Source organism: Nothoprocta perdicaria, unplaced genomic scaffold, assembly GCF_003342845.1.
Source record: "Nothoprocta perdicaria isolate Ctin4 unplaced genomic scaffold, notPer1 scaffold_0, whole genome shotgun sequence".
Classification (NCBI taxonomy): Eukaryota; Metazoa; Chordata; class Aves; order Tinamiformes; family Tinamidae; genus Nothoprocta; species Nothoprocta perdicaria.
In genome coordinates, this window is record NW_020454092.1 from 1333451 (window position 1) to 1351852 (window position 18402).

General features: G+C 35.9%; 1 protein-coding gene across 3 annotated transcripts in view; it reads right to left on the reverse strand.

The window, feature by feature from the left end:
• Window positions 1–18402, reverse strand: part of MYO3B (myosin IIIB) — a 173407-nt gene that overhangs the window by 142347 nt on the left and 12658 nt on the right. For 2 of the 3 annotated variants that reach the window (XM_026046103.1, XM_026046167.1), the window contains exons 4-8: window positions 11746–11929; window positions 10141–10275; window positions 6764–6868; window positions 6428–6527; window positions 2554–2630 (exon numbers count right to left, since the gene is read on the reverse strand). In XM_026046103.1, the coding sequence (XP_025901888.1) occupies window positions 2554–2630; window positions 6428–6527; window positions 6764–6868; window positions 10141–10275; window positions 11746–11929 (601 nt within the window). Of the gene's footprint in view, window positions 1–2553; window positions 2631–4808; window positions 4894–6427; window positions 6528–6763; window positions 6869–10140; window positions 10276–11745; window positions 11930–18402 lie in introns of those variants that run through there. The other variant, XM_026046238.1, reaches the window with a different exon arrangement.

Here is an 18402-nt window from a genome sequence, read left to right on the forward strand (position 1 = left end):
TCCCCTTGCATTTTCATTTTTCAGCACATTTCAGTTAATCCCATGCCCTGCTCAAAACAAATGCTCAAGGACAAAATTTGTCCTGCTGCTGCTATTTGAAGCTCTTAGTCTTCAGGAGAGGGGAAGAAAGAAAAAAAAGCCTACTAGGATGTCCCTGTCACTCAACATTGTTAAGCTTTTCACACTGGCCAGCAAGCATGGAGCTGAATAGCAGACCTTATACCACCCTGAGTCACTGCTATTTCCTCTGATCCTTTCTATTGCAAGTACAATGCCATATAATTCCTTTCATGTATTTTGGAAGTTTCATCTTTAAAATATGCTTATTTTCCTCATTATGCAGACTGTTTCCAGTTCAGGATGATCTAGTGGTTCTAGTTTCCAGCATATTTGTGCCCTGCAATATTGAGTTACTCACAGCTGCTAGCTTGAATAATTTTTCCATCCTCCTCTAGATTTTGTCTTTTCTGGGGTTTACCTATAATGTATTTCTAGACAGCAATCATATTGCCCATCAGCTTCATTCTATAAGGTTCATTTCACTAAAACATTCCTGTAGTCTTTTCCTGTAAGTCTGGCTTTTCATCTGCCCTCTCTATTCCACTGCAGATTAAGCTCATCTTTCTTTATTTCCTTCTTGCCCACTTACTTAAGTTTTGGGGTTTTTTGCTTCTATACAAATTATGCCCTGCTATAAAACCTTCAGGCAACAAGACTTCTGCGACTGTGTAGGGCTTTTCTAGCCTTTACTGATTCTACCACAGTCTCACTCAAAAATCACTGTTCTTAGAGAAGCTGCTATCCAGACAGGGTTTTTCAGTTTATTGCAGTCCTTATCTTTCATCTTTCACATAAGAATTCACCTGCATATTTTAAACATACCGAACAGGCCTTCCCAAAAGCAAAGCAAACTACATCTCACATGTCAGTTGAAATATGTCATTCACATGAACACAAAGAAAGCAACTGTAATGACTTAAGCTGAAGTGTTATACAACTTGTCATTCAAAAGCCAGTTCAGCACAATGGGTACCAAGCACCTTGCAGCTGTTCTGCACATCAGTAGATCCATCAAGCCTGAGCAGCGTGGCTCACACAGGCATACAAATGTGATATGAGTTACTGTGATTATGGTATTGGCTTCATACTTCATAAAAACTTCCCAAAACTTGTAGTGCTTAAGAGTATTCTCATATTTCTTCTGATGTGCCAAAAGCTCATAACATAACTTGGTTATAGGTGTGTGCTATTTTCAGATTTAAATTATCTCAAAGTATCGCTGTGGTTCTGCACTTTAAGAATGACTATTTTCAAGCAGGATGAGTAATAAATTTGGTATGATTATTGCTTTTGATTACAATTGTTCAAGAAAAACAGTACTGTAAAAATAAGTTTTATAAATTGAGTTTAATAAAATATTTGAGAAAATACCCATTACTGTCTAACTGAGCCTACTTTTTATGTAGGCTTCTGAATGTCTCCAAGCAAGGTGATTTAATAAATAATGGTTACACAGTAGATACTAAGGGATCTTGTGTCTCCTTTGTGACGTAAACTGGTTGTTATGGAGATGGTAAAATATCACCTATTCTTTGTGAAACTGTATGAGCTCAATTTTGGATCTGTTACAGCAGCTTCATTTCTCTGTCTCAGCTGTAATCCTTAGCTATAATCTTCCTTAGAAAGAGAAAGAGGAGCAGATCGCAATGTAAAATATTTGAAAAGCAACAAATGTTTGTATGATACTATAAACTCTTTGCCATACTGAAAGATTTGTGGGTGTATAATAAACACAAACTGCAAGATCTATCCCAAAATTCCAATGAAATGAATCTAATACCTCGTTTCTGTTGAAGGGAACTATCGTTATTTGGCTTTAATAATTTACAAAGAAACAGAAAATCCCAATTCATTCCCTAGTTTTTAATTTTATAAATTACACCTTAAGAAAATATTTGTTGCTTTTTAAAAGGGAAAGGGTCAAGACTAATGTTTTCCAATGCAAATTTAAGAATAGCACATGCAGAGCTTTAACAGTGTGCAAAAGCTTTCTAAACTTCATGGAATGGAAGAAAAATGGTTATGTTTGGGGAAAGCAATATACACAGATTTAGTCACCCCACCAAAACTACCATGTTAAGGTTTCAACTGCAGAGCCCTACCTACTATAAACCTCAGAATTTTGTGAAAGGCTTTCCTTAATATATCATATTGAAACTCTTCACCTGAGAAAGCGTTTTATAGAATTACACAGAGATAAAATATAGTATTTGACTGGAAAGCCACAAAATCTTCAAGGAAATCCTTGGTTATTTATAGATCTAAATTTTTCTGGAAAAATTAGAGAAGCTAACATGGACAATTACTATTAAAAGAATCCATTTGGAATATTCTTACAGTACGTTTATCTTACTCAGCTGTAGATGTAGAGGGAAGTAAAAATACAGCCATATAGAAAATAATTTTTTTTCAGACTATGTGGAACTGGCAACAAAGTGTGCACTGCAATGGATAGAGACAACAGAAATTGGGTTATGAAAAATGTTTGCCTACCTCTGGTGCCATCCAAAAGGGCGTTCCCACTGAGGTGTTTCTACGTAGCCGTGTGCTTGTGAGCTGGGCTGAAACACCTACAATAAAACAGATCCAAACTTGGCTTCAAAGCCATTATGTCATTTTAGGCAGTTTATTTCAAGTGCCCAGAAAACAACCCCCAAGCCTGCACAGCTGTAGAATGCCTGACCAAAGTAGTTGCATGATTTGTACTGAATTACTTACTTGATTAATTTCATTTTTCACTTTAATCATAGCTTGTCCCAGGCAGATCACAGCTTGCTGTTTCCTTTCAGAATTGCTTTTTTTTGTGAATGACTCTCAGTAAGAAGCACTTTCATTCAAATTCAAAACACTTAACTTGCAAACTAAATTACAGAGACGTGTCTTTCTGCTGTTTTCATGAATACAGACCAGAACCGTCCTACACACAAAATGATTTTAAAACTTCTATTCCAGAAAAATCGACCAAAGTCCAGATGAAATTCATTCCCTGAACACTGCTGGCAGGAATCTTGGATCACTGGAGTATTTGCAGAGTATTCTAGTTCAGCAAAACAATTATGCACTGGCTTAAATCTCTCCCTATGAAGAAAAAGCACAAGCTTAAGCTTATGCTGAAGCTTCTACTTAAAGAATTAAGCACAGGCTTAAAACAAAGCCTATGCTTCAGTTCTGGTTGGGGCTAGCTAAAAAAGGAAGGAAGGAAATGGAGTGAAATCAAACAATAATAACAGATCAGAATGAAATTCCACAATAGATCTTTTCTCTTTTCTTGGCCAAAATATAACTGAATTGTGCGGTTCAGGAGAATTCCAAATAGCTGACATAAAACCAATAGGGACTTAAAAATAATTCATGTGAACACTTCTTTTTTCTTTTTTTTTCTTTTTTTTTTTTTAAACAAAACAGACAAAAAAATCCCACAACTCAGTGGTCTGTTCCTATGGTATTACACACAGACAAAGAAAAAACATGTAGAAACACATAAAAGAATTGTGTTTGCTGCTGATAAACAAGAAATTGGGACTCAATTCTAATCTCTACTTAATCAAATAATTAAGTTGCTTGCTTCAAGATTCAATACTGTATTTATTTTTCACTTCAGTATGATTGCAACCCTTCAGTCCCTTCCAGGTCACCACTGTGAAAGAGCTAAGGGCTGCAAACCCCAGCAAGCCTCTGCGCATTGAAGTCCGGGTTCTCTTCAGCCAGCCGGATTTGTAGCTGCTCTCTAGGAACGCTCCAAAATGCCATGGAATAGCGAAGAGTGGAGAAGCGCGAGGGAGCGCCCGAGAGCATCCATCAGTGGGAAGTGCAGATACTTCAGGTCAGCTTAGCCCATGAGCAATACTTACTGAAGTGACCAATATAGTGACCAGTGAAGTACTACACTATGCTGCTGAGAGCAGCTCAGTGAGGAAATATGTATTACAGTGAAAAGCCAAAGTGCAAAGTCATGAAATAAAGGTAAAGAAACATCCCAATTCATGATGTCCATGTAATGCTATCTGTGGCCAAAGCCATGCGTACAACCCACAGTTACCTGCAGTTACCCGCAGGTCTCTTAATTAATTAATTAATTATTTTAACCACAAGATTCTGCCTCACTCTAGGCACAGAACAGACAGTGCTCACTGAATGGGTAGCTACTATATCCATCAAATTGAGTTTCAGTCCGTTATTTACTATACTGAATCTTATACAAAATGAAAAATCTTATATTCCTTTCCTTTCACCTGTTTCCTTCCCTCTGTATCAAACAATAAATCTCCTTAACATTCTTGTGAAACAGGAGAGGATAATCAACCTGAGAGATTAACTTAACATTATTAAAGGCATCTAGTGTTTTGGGGTACTCAAACTGAGATCTTTCCATTTGCAGGCACTCCCCATACTTGAGGCAGAGCTATAACAGTTCTCAGCTCCAGTTCAAGAGTACTTAGCTCTTCTGCAAAGGAGGAAAAGGTGTTTCACACGAGATACCAGGAAAATGAGGAGTACAGTGTGGCTACTTCCGAAAGTATGATACAAGTTACTTGCCAACATCATGTGTGGCAGAGCAAGAACAGACTTCAATTTTATATCACTCACTTGAGACCTTTCTCTTCCTGAACTACTTGCATCTCTCACAGCACATTCTATAATTTCTGACAATAAGAAAACAACATGAGAAACATGTTCAAATGAGAAATATCCTACAAATGAGAAAAACAGCTCTACAGACAACAATTTCATTTGTGACTCAGTCCTACCTCTTTCCCATGGCCCTCTCTGTGACTAAGGCAGGGAGCTGCAGGGAGAAGCAGCAACGCAATGAGAACATGTAGTCACGATCCTTCTTCAGGGAAGATCACGGATACCTGCATTTCCTGCCACTTCCTTACTGCTAAGCAGTTAGCTCATGCCCTTTGGGAGCTAACTGTATCTTTTACAAATTTCTAGAGTTATTGTTTTAGTTTAATACCGGAGGAAAAAGAAAAAGAAACAGAAATCTCCATTAATATCTTCCTACAAGACAACAGGATGTTGCAATTCTCAGGTTCCTAGAACATGCCACTTGTTTTCAATGTGCAGCAAAGCCAACAGCTCCAAAACAGAGCCTCAGCTGCAGATAATCTTTTTGATACACCGGATAAGATTTTTTATTCCTCCCATTTGAAAAGAAAAACCCATCTTGCCCAGAAGAGCGTAATTACAAATGCAGATCACACTGGTAAAGCACTCCCCCAAAAAGGTGATTATTTTCCTCCTCCTAGCCCAGAGACTCACTGTAAGTTTTCCTCGAGGGCCACATCTTTCACTCAGCACTGTTTCAATTGTTTTCTCTACCATTCAACATAAAGGATTTCTGATCCTGGAAGATACTAGAGACACTCGCTTCCTAACTTACTTTATAACCTTCAGCAGATATTTTTTCGTTAAACTTGTAATACTCTGACATTGTCGGGATTATTGTCAGGGAAAATTTGTTTTACACTGCATGTACTTCATGCTCTTGGAAATGTTTGTAATGTAACTCTTTGCAGGATTTCTAGCATTCAGTTTTATGCTAGTCTCATTTTGTAAATGTTTTTCTTTACCTTCATGCCTTGTTAAGCAAACAACTGTTATTCACACAATACCATTTTCACTGATGATTACCTGATGCATTACATGGTTTCACTAAAAAAATCACACACTACTAGACTTTTTTTCCTGTTACCATTAATAAAATTATTCATTCTACTACATAGTCATCTGAGGGACTAGATCATCTCCTTATTTCTTTGAGCACAGAGAGGGAAATGTTCATCTGAATCCAATTCTATTGCCAACTCCACTTCTTTCTGTGTATCTATCCTTCTTCTGTTTCTTACCAATGCTTCCTGAGTAGTCACCTCTGTATTTAACAGCAATAATCACAAATTAAATGGATGTTGGCTTTTGAACCCAGGGGACCATTTTGCCTTCTGCTCAGAGGGAATGAACTTGCTTCAGGCTAGTAAAAAGTCATTTGAGAGAGAAGAATGATTCCTTTTCATATGCAAAAGATCGAACATTTAAATTTAAATTAGAAGGACAACTGCCCAGGAACTAGCATTCCTTGTGAAGTGCAAAAGAGCTTTGCATATAAAACGGCACCTCTGAAAATATTTTATGTCACTAAATTACTATACTTAATTTTTTAAGTTAAAAGTCTATAAATGAATTTTGGCTAGAATTGTTTACTATTGCTGTATCAGGTTTCTTTTCCCCATCTCTTCCTAAATTAATCTTGAGTATTTTCCTGGAAATCTCTTCACTGTGTCATTCTGCCTTCCCAAAGAAAAGTAAACAGATGCCTTTGGCTAAACTGCATATATGAAGAAAACAAATGGGAAGCAGTCATTACCAAAGTCAACTAGCTTGATTCCACCTTCTGTTGTCAGGAGAATGTTGTTCCCTTTGACATCACGATGAATGATCCGGTTATTGTGTAAATGTTGAAGGCCCTATATGCCAGGAGAGAAAAAAAAAAGTTTACTCCCTTATTTAAAAATAATTACCTTAATATTAGGGACTGTAATGAAGACAATACTTTAAAGAATGTCCACTGGATTACATGCTTGCTACAACTGTTACAACAGTCACAACTTTTTCAACATGACCATATTTTTTAAAAGGAAAATGTATGTATGACAGTAAATTGCACCCTCTGCTGTTGCACAAGCCCAGTGAACATCCTTACCAGGAGAGCACCATACAGGATGTATGAGATTACAGCCTCATCCAGCCGCTGGCCACACTTCAGCAGCCCTTTGACGAGCTCCGTGACAGAACCTCCGTTGCACAGCTGTGAAGAGGGGTGAAGAAGCAGGACAAGATCTCAGTTACTCAACATGCTTGTTTGACTGTGAACGTGCACAGTTCAAAGCCACCCTAAAATACAAGTCTGTGAACAACCTGACTTTTACCTGCAATTAGTTAAATTGTCCTTCCTGCCATAGAATGCATTTGAGCGGCAATGTTGGTAACAAATCACAGTGTTTTGAGTGTGGGGAGGAAGCTGAAACTGAAGATGATAAAATGTAACTTTTAAAATGAAACTAAAAATCAAAATATCTTAACATCTTGTTACTGTAAGAGGATTTGCAAGTCCAATTTAACTTGAGTATTTTCACAAATATTATGTGCATTGTCTTTTTGAGAAACTAGCTTTGTGCAAAGAAAAGGTCAGAAAGACAAGATTGATGCTCTTGATAACTGAGAGGCAACAAACTACAACCATTTCAAACTTTTGCTCCATCAATGCTTCTGCTGGCAGGCAATATAAAATAGAGAGAAGCCATATCTCTACACTTAGACTTGATGGCATACACTGCCAATAATTGAGATACAATTCTGATCCAGAAAAGCAGTTTCTTGTAAGCATTTTCCACTAGCAGGCTGCAATACCTCAAGGGAAGAGAAGGAGAAAAATTAGAATTACAATCTCAGTATGTAAGTTTTCACCCACTTCTTTAGTTCACTGGTTATCTCTTTTTAGCAGCAGTTCCTCTTCCCTTTTTTTCCTCAATCATTTCTTACTTTAAAATTTACAATTGCTTGTCAGCAAAATGATGGAAAAATTTCTTTCATCAAATTTCTCTGAATATTCCTTTCACTGAATTGAAACACTGATACATTTCTGTACCATGCTCCCTTAACTAACTTTTCCACCATACAAAAATCACATCCTCAACATGAGTTCATTTTACATGGTCTGTATTAAGCATAAAGTTCTACAACATAAATCAAGAGAAGGATATAAAACCAGAAGTTCTGTAAATGCTTTGAGTTTCGCATTTCATAGATGAACTTTACCAACTGTCTATAAGCTGCAACACTGCAATTTCTGTGATATGTGGTATGAACTTTCTCTCATTCATTCCTAAATACCCTTGCATCAAAAATTTTTATTTGTCTGATAGTTTTAGTTCATGGAAAGAACTAGATCACACAATACACAAGAAATCCATAAGATTCTAAAGCAAAATTTCATTGACAATTTCATTGGCACTAGTAATTCCTGCATGATTATGACTTTCCTTTTTAATAATTCTTTTGCAGGGATATTTTAAAAATCTGACTATGTGGTAGCATTCCAGTACTGAAACCAGCACTGAACACCAAATACAGGAAAATTTCATCTTCTGGAGAGAGAAGTACACATTTTTCTTCCCAAGTTTAGCCATTTGCTGAAGAACGATTAAGTCAAGAATCTTTGTTTATTACTTTCATTGCACTGTGTTCTACTGAGACAGGTTGTGCTAATCTTATTTCCACTACTTCCTTCCCCACAGAATTTAGAAAAAGTAGGTCAGCACTTAAAAAAAAAAAAAAAAAAAAAGTCATTGTGACTGAAAATTATACAGACAGTTGTTTTGCAGAGCATGTGCAATGAAATGCTGTATTTGATAATAAATAAACCGCACAAACACTATTACTGCGGCTGGCAGTAATTCTGTTGTCAACAGTCAGCAAAGATTTGGGATAAAATGAACTCTCAAATTTCATTACCACTTTCTGTCTCCTAGTATAATTAAGTGTGGTGCATGTTTCAATGGAAAAGTAGTGAGTCTGCTTTGCAGTAGTTTCTGTTACGTCTATCCATGAAATGCAAATGCTTATCTTCAAAATTCTCCATGTATGAAATTGCACCAGCAAAAATATTTTAAGTGACTGCTTCTGCCCACATAAATCCCTAAATTCTAAGACATGAAACAGCTGACATTTCTTGGCAAAATTATCTTTATATCCTTACAAATTACATAAAATTACATTATATAAAAAACCTAAATTTCTGAATGTCAAGTTTCTTTGCTTTTTTTCTTGATATTAGGCACCAAAAACAACACCTGACATCAACATGCTGTGGTAACTGATAAAGTGTGTATAAAGATCTAACCCCCTTAAATTGTACATTCATCAATTTTCTTGCATTGCATACTGCACAATTTTCCTATATAAATTTATGTTGTACAGAAAAGCATGTGTGATTCATCAGTCCAACATGTTACACTTGCAATAAAAAACAAAGCATATGGGAAATCAAGCACATAATTCAATAAAAAGCCAGAAAATAGGCATACTTTTTTTTTTTTAAACCAAGGCAAAAATCCCTTATATCTCCTTTTTAGAAAAGACACATATCTAAATATTTTCCTTCAAACAAAAATAATTCTGCAGTGTGTACTAGTGAGATGTGCTGTCAGAATTCTATGACTTAAAGTGGAAAAGGAAATGGACTTAAAGTGGAAAAGGAGATGGTGATTCCCTATTCTGATTCCAGGCACCATTCAAGAATAGCGAGGGATACTTCTAAAACAGTAATTAAAAAGTGAACAGTAGCTTTTATTGAAGCAGTTGTGACCAAGGGAAATGTCTGAATGGTCTGCTGCTGCTCATAACTCTTTGCAGAGCTTTGTATCAATTAAGTCCAGAAAATACATTCAGAGGAAATCTCACCTTAAAACAAGCTTTGGAAGTCAATTAAGGGGCAAAAAAGACAGTCAAAATGAAACTTTTCACTGCAAGAACTCTGGATGCTGCTAAACAAGAAGAATTGTTAGAAGGCATCTCATGTTAGCTTTCCAAGAGCAATCTGCTTCATGTTTGGAATTACCATCAAATATTTTTCTGTTTTATTTTCTCTGTTCGCTTTGTAAAGGCAGCATGTTTGGTAACTGTCCTCTGTGCTACATGTCCTGGGTTTTTTCGATCCCAAAAGATTGAGGGATCTCAAAAGATTACCATCTTCAAAATTTCAGGGAAATGTTTTAATTATATGTTCTCCGACACGGAAAAATCAAGCTGCTTGCAGACAAACTGTTTTAATCAAAAGGTTTCATTGCTTTTTGGAGGCAGAAAGTAATAAATAGGAAATGCCCTTGCATTTCATTTCTGATAAGCTGGAAAAGCTTCAGGCATTTTCAGCAGTGGACTGCCACACATCACCTGTCACAAGTTCTTTGATTAATGACAGCAATCAAAGAATCATGACAGTCTATGACTCTTCTGGCACTATACAGCAGAGACCCACCTACATTTCCTAGTTAAGATGTAATATTACCAAAATGTTTTTACCTCAAGTACTAGCCAGAGCTGTCCTCCCACATACTGATCTGCTTTGTAAAACATCCCATAAAATTTAACAACATTAGGATGATTGGGAAGAAACTGCAAAATATTATACTCTGCTTCAATTTCTTCATCTACATCCTAAACAAGAAACACAGACATACAGAATATATAAATACAGCAAGTCTGCACAAACCTCTCAAGGATAACAAGAGCAATCTTAAAATTGTTTAAAATTCTGATAGTACCCAGTTATTATTACTAAATTTCACCCAAACCAGATAATGAACTGTATGCAAAGCAAGGCTTTGCCTTCAAGGCTAATTCTCATGCATAACATATGTCATCAGAAAAAGTAAAAGTTATGCTTAATTTTGCTCATTTCTCTACGTAAGATTTACATAGGTATTATTTTCTAAACTGTTTTTAAAATATGTACATATTTAATATATGTGTTCGAAGTAAATATAGGACCTTCTGCTTCATTCTTCATTCTAAGGTCATGAGTTGGGACTAACTAGAGAACTGTTTCACAAAACCTTAAAGGGGACATCAAATATAGGTAAAAATAAAAACATCCTTAAGAGTATGTCTTCAAAACTTATCAAGAAAAACATATACCAGAAGACTATTAAATAGAGACACATCAAAACCTATAAAATTAGCAAATATTACTGCATATTTTCAGAGACACATTTCTGTGTCCATTACAGAATATATATTATATATATATATATATTACAGAACATACAGGCCAAAATGGAGCTAAGTACTTAACCCTTGATCTTTCCTCATTTCTGCACAGTCTGACTGTGAGGAAAATTAAGCACTTACAAAATATGAAAATATGTATAATACTTTGCTAAGAAGGCTATCTTGCTGTTTAGACCTTCTTTGAATTTATACAAGAGCATACAAGATGAATTCCTGCAGTAGCAACTGACAGGCAACTTTTCATATTTTTGTCCCACTATTGCGACCAGACTCCAGTCTGATCCAACCTGTAGAGCTGTCCATTAAATCTTTCACTGAAAACTAGAGTCTTGATTCTCAGGGACATCAAACATCTAAATCCCATGAAAACTGGAGCTGGCACATAACCACCTCCAAAAATCTAGACCTAAGTTCTTCTTCTGTTTTTACTTCAGCTCAGCAATCCTGTCCAATTTTAAAAGGTTGCTATACAATATGCTAAAATTCACAGTGCTTCTATGATAAGAAAAGCCATTCTTTTATGGAGTACGTACCTTAAAATAGGAACATCTAAGATTAACAACATCTAATATTTTCATTGCTATAGCTGGCAATATTCCCCCTAGGAGCAAGGCCTCTGTGACATACGTGCTCCTAATGCACATAGTCAATATTTGTATCAGAAGAACTTTATAGAACAAATGAAAATAGGAGAATGCTGTCTTCAGATAACATATACCACAATGAAACTGCCAGCTGCACCTTTCCACTGCCAAACCCAATACACCAGGAGAGTACCAAATCTTGCTTACTTCCAACAATGCATTCTGTCAAGTTGCTCCTTTAATCGTTTGAGTTGCATTTCCAATCTCTTTAACAACTCTTTAACTAACAAGGAAGTTAAATATTCATACTTACACTGACAGGATCCAGAATCTTTACTGCTGCCAGACTCCCATCTTTCTTATTGGCAACCTTATAGACTTTACCGTAAGTGCCTTTTCCAATAGTCTCTATAATCTCCCAGGTGTCTGAGGGATCATCTAATGATTCTAGTCCAATCATATTGGAATTATATTGAAATAATCCATAAAATGGCTTCCTGGAAAAAAAAGGCAAACACACATGCAGCGGTAGGCCTTAAGTAACTCTCTATTAAAGAGGGAGTTCTGAAACAGAAAAAATCAGGTACAGTACCAACCTGAGATGCAGACAGAATGACAAATGGAAAACTGACATAAAGATAAGAACACTAAGTGAGGAGGGGAAAGCAATCTTTGGGGACTGTTTAGTAATTTGCTTTGATGCACATATTAACTATTCACTTCAAATATTGTCCCATACATCACATAATTTTGAATCCACTTCAAACAGCTGTGACAAAATCTTGTCCCTCCTTCTACAGCACACTCTTTTAATGGGCATATTTATTGTACACAGCTCATGAAATCAGTCCCTATTTCCTGGGCCATAAAAAGATCTGTAAAACGCATGTAAGACATCTTGTCTAATGTCCCACAGATAATTGTCAGTCAGGTATTCAGGACACATAGCACCTCATCTTATGTGACACATCTACAATGGGGGTATGTACAACTAATTTACTGAAAATGAAGTCTGGTCTGGCTAGTATCATAATACACAGACTGACTTGATTATAGGTGATTACAGATGTCACTGAGACAGCAAACCTAACTGGAGATACTGCTCAACAAGTGCGGGTGTCTCTATCTCCATGTCTTAGTTGAAGTCTGTGTGTTATGGTCAGCTACACTGGCTGAGTGCACCTCCACCTTTAGGAGGTCTTCTAACCACATCAGTAGTGTCCTCAAGCACCCTAGAGTGATGCATGCCTCACAAGAGTCCACAAGGAGAGCTCCTTCCATCCCTAGAACTACACTGACTGCCAGTTCTGCTGATTGTGAGCCTGATATTTTTTAGGATTTTCAGATGTAGCCTTGAGGGAGGGCAGCAAACACAAGTTTTAATAAATGATCACTTCTATGCACTGTAATAACAAGTTAGCATATAGAGAGGGCATGTCTATGGAATGCAACGAAAAGTTCCCCCACACATATCACACATCTATTCTACTGAAATAACCTCTTCTTGAACTAAAGCAATGCATATCAAAATGTTCTTGATCCATCATCAGTATAAAGTGCACATAGCACAAAATATAGTAAAATTATGACATTCCTATGAAAGATGTGAGTATTTTACCATCCTAAAAGGAAAGGAACAATATCAGAAATCATCAATATTGTAAATTCTGGATTAAAAAATATTTAACTTCTGCTTTTCTTTTAATGGTTAAGGTGAATTTGTCCTATTTGTCCTTACCTCCTTCTACTACTTGATGTACACTTTTAGAAAATAGTGCCATACACTAAGGGCTGCCATTTACTACTTACAGTTACATATGAATGAAAATATTTTTTCAACAACTTAATTTCCACAACATTCTAACACTAAAATGCTAAAGTTGAAATATTTCTTTAGGGAGAACTTCTTACTTTCACTCCCCTATGTCATGCCTCATCTCTTCTGGGCTTTGAATTGATACACAAAGTACATCTTCTAGCTGTGAAAAACTTTGCAGAACTCCAACTGCCCTCCCCAGAGGAAACCTCAATCTATTAGAGACCTACTGATTACAAGAATTGAAAAAGTTCTACCACCAGCTGGTGAAAACTTCTCCGTGGTTAACGGTGTTCCAAGCAGGCAAGCAAAGCAGCCCACCAGATGCTTAAAAATTACACTTTGGCAATTAACTCTACTGGATGGGGAACATCTTACACAAAGCTATTTGTGACTGCAGGCACTTAGGTGATTTGAGGAAAAACAAGATGCCATCAACAAGCCCTTATCACTGCACTGAGCCTTATTGTGCATACTACAGAAAAAACAAAATACGAAAAAAAAGTAAGGACAACTCGATAGGGTCTGGTCAAGCTGCTCTCAGACTAAATTTATGATTGTTTTTAAATGATAGACAATACTCTAAAATAAACGCTTTAAAACTTGACCAACCAAAACAAAAACTATTAACGCACTTCAGCCATTGACACAGAGTTCTGTTTATCCACAGACATCAAGAGACATTCTCTATCAAGAAAGTAAATTTTATGACTTTCTTGGTTAGACCATCTGGCTTTTCCTATTTTGAGGCCCTTTAACAGTCAGAACACATTAAGACAGACCAGGCATGACTGACTAAAATTCAGATATCACTCTGGCATATATGCAAATAACTTTCATCGGCATTCAAAGAAAATATTTTTCCATAAGACTGATGTGAGAATCAATAATTGTTTATTATTACCTCTTAACATCATCCATGGGACAAAAAGATTAGAAAGACTGTCTGGAAAAGATAACATAAAACCAAAAATGGTTAGGGACACTCCACAAGTCATTATTCCCTCTGTAACAGTCTTCCAAATTGTGTTCAATAAATAGCCCCAAAACAGCTATCTGGAATATTATGTGGTGTTACGAAAAATCTACTATCATCCTTCCTTGCTGTAGCACTCAGATTCAGAGAGTTCATGCTACACTGAAAAAAGAATTTAAAAAGAGCTGAATAGAATAATCAGATGCAGATTTTCTATCATTGTTACTACTTCCAGACAAAAGTCAACTTTTTTTCTGTCGTGTTTATTATTTCACAGCTATCTATCTCAGAAATAATTGGGACAACAGGGACTCCTAAGAATGAAAAACTACCAAAAATAGCTTTAGAATTACTGTTCTATTTTTAGTACTGCCCTGTTGAACTTTTATACCATAATGACTTGCCTATTGTCTTCCAACAGGCACTCTTTTTCTAGGTCACTATAAAATAAAGCATATGTAGAGGTTTTGGAATTAGTAAAAGCGTCATTCCAGCCTGCTGTTTTACAACAGCCATGGTATACAGTGCTAGACATTTCAGATTTCTCATCACATCTATTAGAGTCTTTATAGTAATCTCAATTAACTGCAGCAACACAAAATTCACACAGTATCCAATTAACAATTCTTGCATAGTGCTAATTTCTGGAGTGTTCTGTCTTACCACCTTTTGTATCCCTTTTGAAACAACTGATTCATACTCTTCTAGTATCTACATAAGCTGTAGAAGCAGCAGAATACCATACTCAACATGAAGATACTCTATATTTGTAGGGAGCCCAATATTGTTTCCATACTAGATGAAGAGGGAGAGGATTCCCATAGGGAGAGGACTTCACAAAAGGAAGTTGACATTATCAGCCATGACCACCTCTATTCTGCTGGCTTCTGATGGTTTCAACCAGCCAGCTACCCCAGAAGCAATTGTTAGAGGAATTAATGAACCATTAAAAGGCACAAGAAAATCGATAGTCAGAAGAGCTTCCTCTGCTAATCTGACTCCTCCTTCTGCTTCTCACTGGCTAGGTTTTCACAAAGAGGACGTCAATATATTGAAGCAAAGCATACAAGAGAATATCAGCATACCAACCTATCACTGCTCTCATTTGGTCTCAGGGACTGCAATTGTGATGTATACAGTTCTCTGGGGGATGAAGGTCAGATGGGGAAGGAGATGAAGGAGAGAGATAAAAGCATCCTCACAAGCTGTTATTGATGCTATATAATTTGAGAACAACAACGAAAACAACCACAAAAGACTTTTAACAGATCATATTGTTTCGCTATGCCAACATAAGTGATAAAAGCAGAACAACCAGCAACACAATACTTATTATTTATGGGTGAAAGGTAGCTCCGTGAAAACAATCCTGATAAACTCTGTTTACAGGAGAAATATATCCCAAATACAAAACCCATTAAACAGATTTTGTTCAATATGGAAGAGAAGGGGAGAAAAGAAAAATTAGGAAAAATGTTTTCCTTTCCCTTATTCCATAAATTTTTCAAACTTCCTACAAATTGTGTTCATATACACTTCCTACTTATAGTCCTCTAAATTCAGGAGTATCTTTGTCACGTCCTCTCACTCTGCACTATGTCAGGACTGAAATCCCTAACCATTCAGATTTGCAATGGACATCCAGTTGCAATAGATAGTTTCCGGACTATAGTTTGAAAGAAGGTGCTGTGAATGTTTGCTTTCTTCTCTCATCTTTGCTGAGCTTGTTTCTATGCTGCCAGATCACCAGAGCATGAAACATTAAACCCATTCCTAGGATTAACAATAAGAAAAATAAATTTAAAAAAAATATATAATGATAAAGAAATTCAAACGTCACCTACTTCATTCAGTTATGCTAGTCCAGAAATAAAAGGAGAAAAAATAAAATAAAATAAAATAAAATAAAATAAAATAAAATAAAATAAAATAAAATAAAATAAAATAAAATAAAATAAAATAAAATAAAATAAAATNATAAAATAAAATAAAATAAAATAAAATAAAATAAAATAAAATAAAATAAAATAAAATAAAATAAAATAAAATAAAATAAAATAAAATAAAATAAACGGTTAATTCCTGGCTACGTTACCTCTTTCTGTTTCCAGGGTCCCTGTAGCACAGTATATCCCCAAATCCTCCATGATTGATATTTTAAGCTACTAAAAGAAGAGCTCGAATTCATGATGCAATTATGGCTGTGTGCAAATGGGCATTTACCATCCAGCTTGTATTTGACAGTCCACTATATCAATAAATACGACATTCCACATTCCAGGAACAACCACAGTACCACAGTAACAGCTATTCGCATTGTGCCTTGTTCTGTGATAAAGATTAAACACAAACTTTCAAATCCTACATGCTAAAATCAGTTTCATTGCTGTGACTCTGATCACCTGATCTGAGTCTGATCTGAAATCCTGAATAAAAGGATGCACCTGATTAACTACCACGATAAAATTAGTATTAATTTCATTAGAAGGTAATAGACATAGATAGAATAGATAGATAATAGATAGAATAGACAAAGAAAATTAAGCAGACGAGTTTATCCAAGAACAAATACAAATGCTAGTTATCTGAAAGTCGGTTACAATCAACAACTCAAACAGGAAGTTCTGATCAGTGGCATTTCAATTGCAAAAATATTACTTAGATTACTCATCTAACTAGAACTAGAATTAGCAAAATATATTAAAACAGCTACAAATGACTAGCAGCTAATTCACACAGACTTCACCTTTAAACTGGGAATGCAGTGCTAAAATGCAATTTACAATCCGATTTGCATACTCAGTTTTAAACTGCACATGACAAATGAAAAGACTATGAGCTACAGTCATCACATGTGAAAAGCAATACCTGAGGTTTTCAGCACCTCTTTTGACAACAATTTAAAAAAAAAAAAAAAAAAAAGCATAAGTTAGTGGCAAAATGGAGATAGGAAGGGCTACGAACAGCGACACAACTCTTAAATCAAAACCAGCCTCTTCATGGTAATCTAATCACAAAAGCTTGAGATGCTTCATATACAGCTGAGCAAAAAGAAATCTAAGACAAATCTAAAAGAAAGCTGGAAAGTAACTGTAAGCTTATATTAGTAACCTATTTTCTGAAACTATCTTATTTTCTATCAGATTTTTCTCCCACTAAGGATACCAGAATTCTTCAGAACTAGAGTATTTTCTTCACAGGGAGAGCTTGAATCTGCTACTGCTGCAGAGAACAGTGTGTCCTGCACAGTGCTCCTCATGTCCTGTACTAGACATGCAGTGCATGTTAGCTTAAGATGCCTGTCATGGAGGGCACAGATGAAGTGCTTCCATCCTAGCAGCTTCACTTCATGAGCACTAAAGATCACTCTGCCATTAATTGATCTTGAGCCTAATCTATTTATCAAGTCTTTTACACGCAGGAGCTGAAGAATTAAAGCCACTTAGTCATTCACAGAGAATAAACAACAATGCTTTATTTATTTTCTGAAAGGATTTTCCTATTATTTCATAATACACCTTCATCATATAAGGTAATCAACCACGATTCATCACAAGAGTACTCCATTATTGCTTCTGCAGCAGTTTCAGTCTAATGAGAACTTTTAATAAAAACAGACACTATCCTTTATCCATAAGAAAAATAATAAAACTATTTTAACCATGATAAAAAGAATAGCTCTTAATACCGACGATTCCTGCTTAAGATTAAGTATTTTCATCAGTAAGCTTGTTGTTATGCATTACCAGCATGTGTGCAGTAGCCTAGCGTGATACCAATTTGCATAATTTCCCCTCCCTAACAGGCATCAAAAATAATAAGAGGCACATGAGATAGAATCTATTAATTTTGAATTTCTTTTAGTAGTTATCTTATGAAGTAATTATCAAAAGGACCTTTAAAAAAATTAATTTAATAAATTATAAACATGTTATTCAGGTTATCCCATCTGGGCCTGTGACTAAGTCAAATTCTGTAACAAAGACCAAAGCAGGTCCACAGGCAATTTGCTCCAGGTCTTCCCAAAAAAGCAACAGACAAAAAGCTGCAGGACAGTGTTGATGTCCACTGCTGCTCACAGTAATTACTGAACTAGAAAATCAGTCAAAAATCTTAGAGTAAAAATAAGTAAAAGAGAGGTATAGATAGTGATAACCACGGACTTTGTCCAGAGCTGT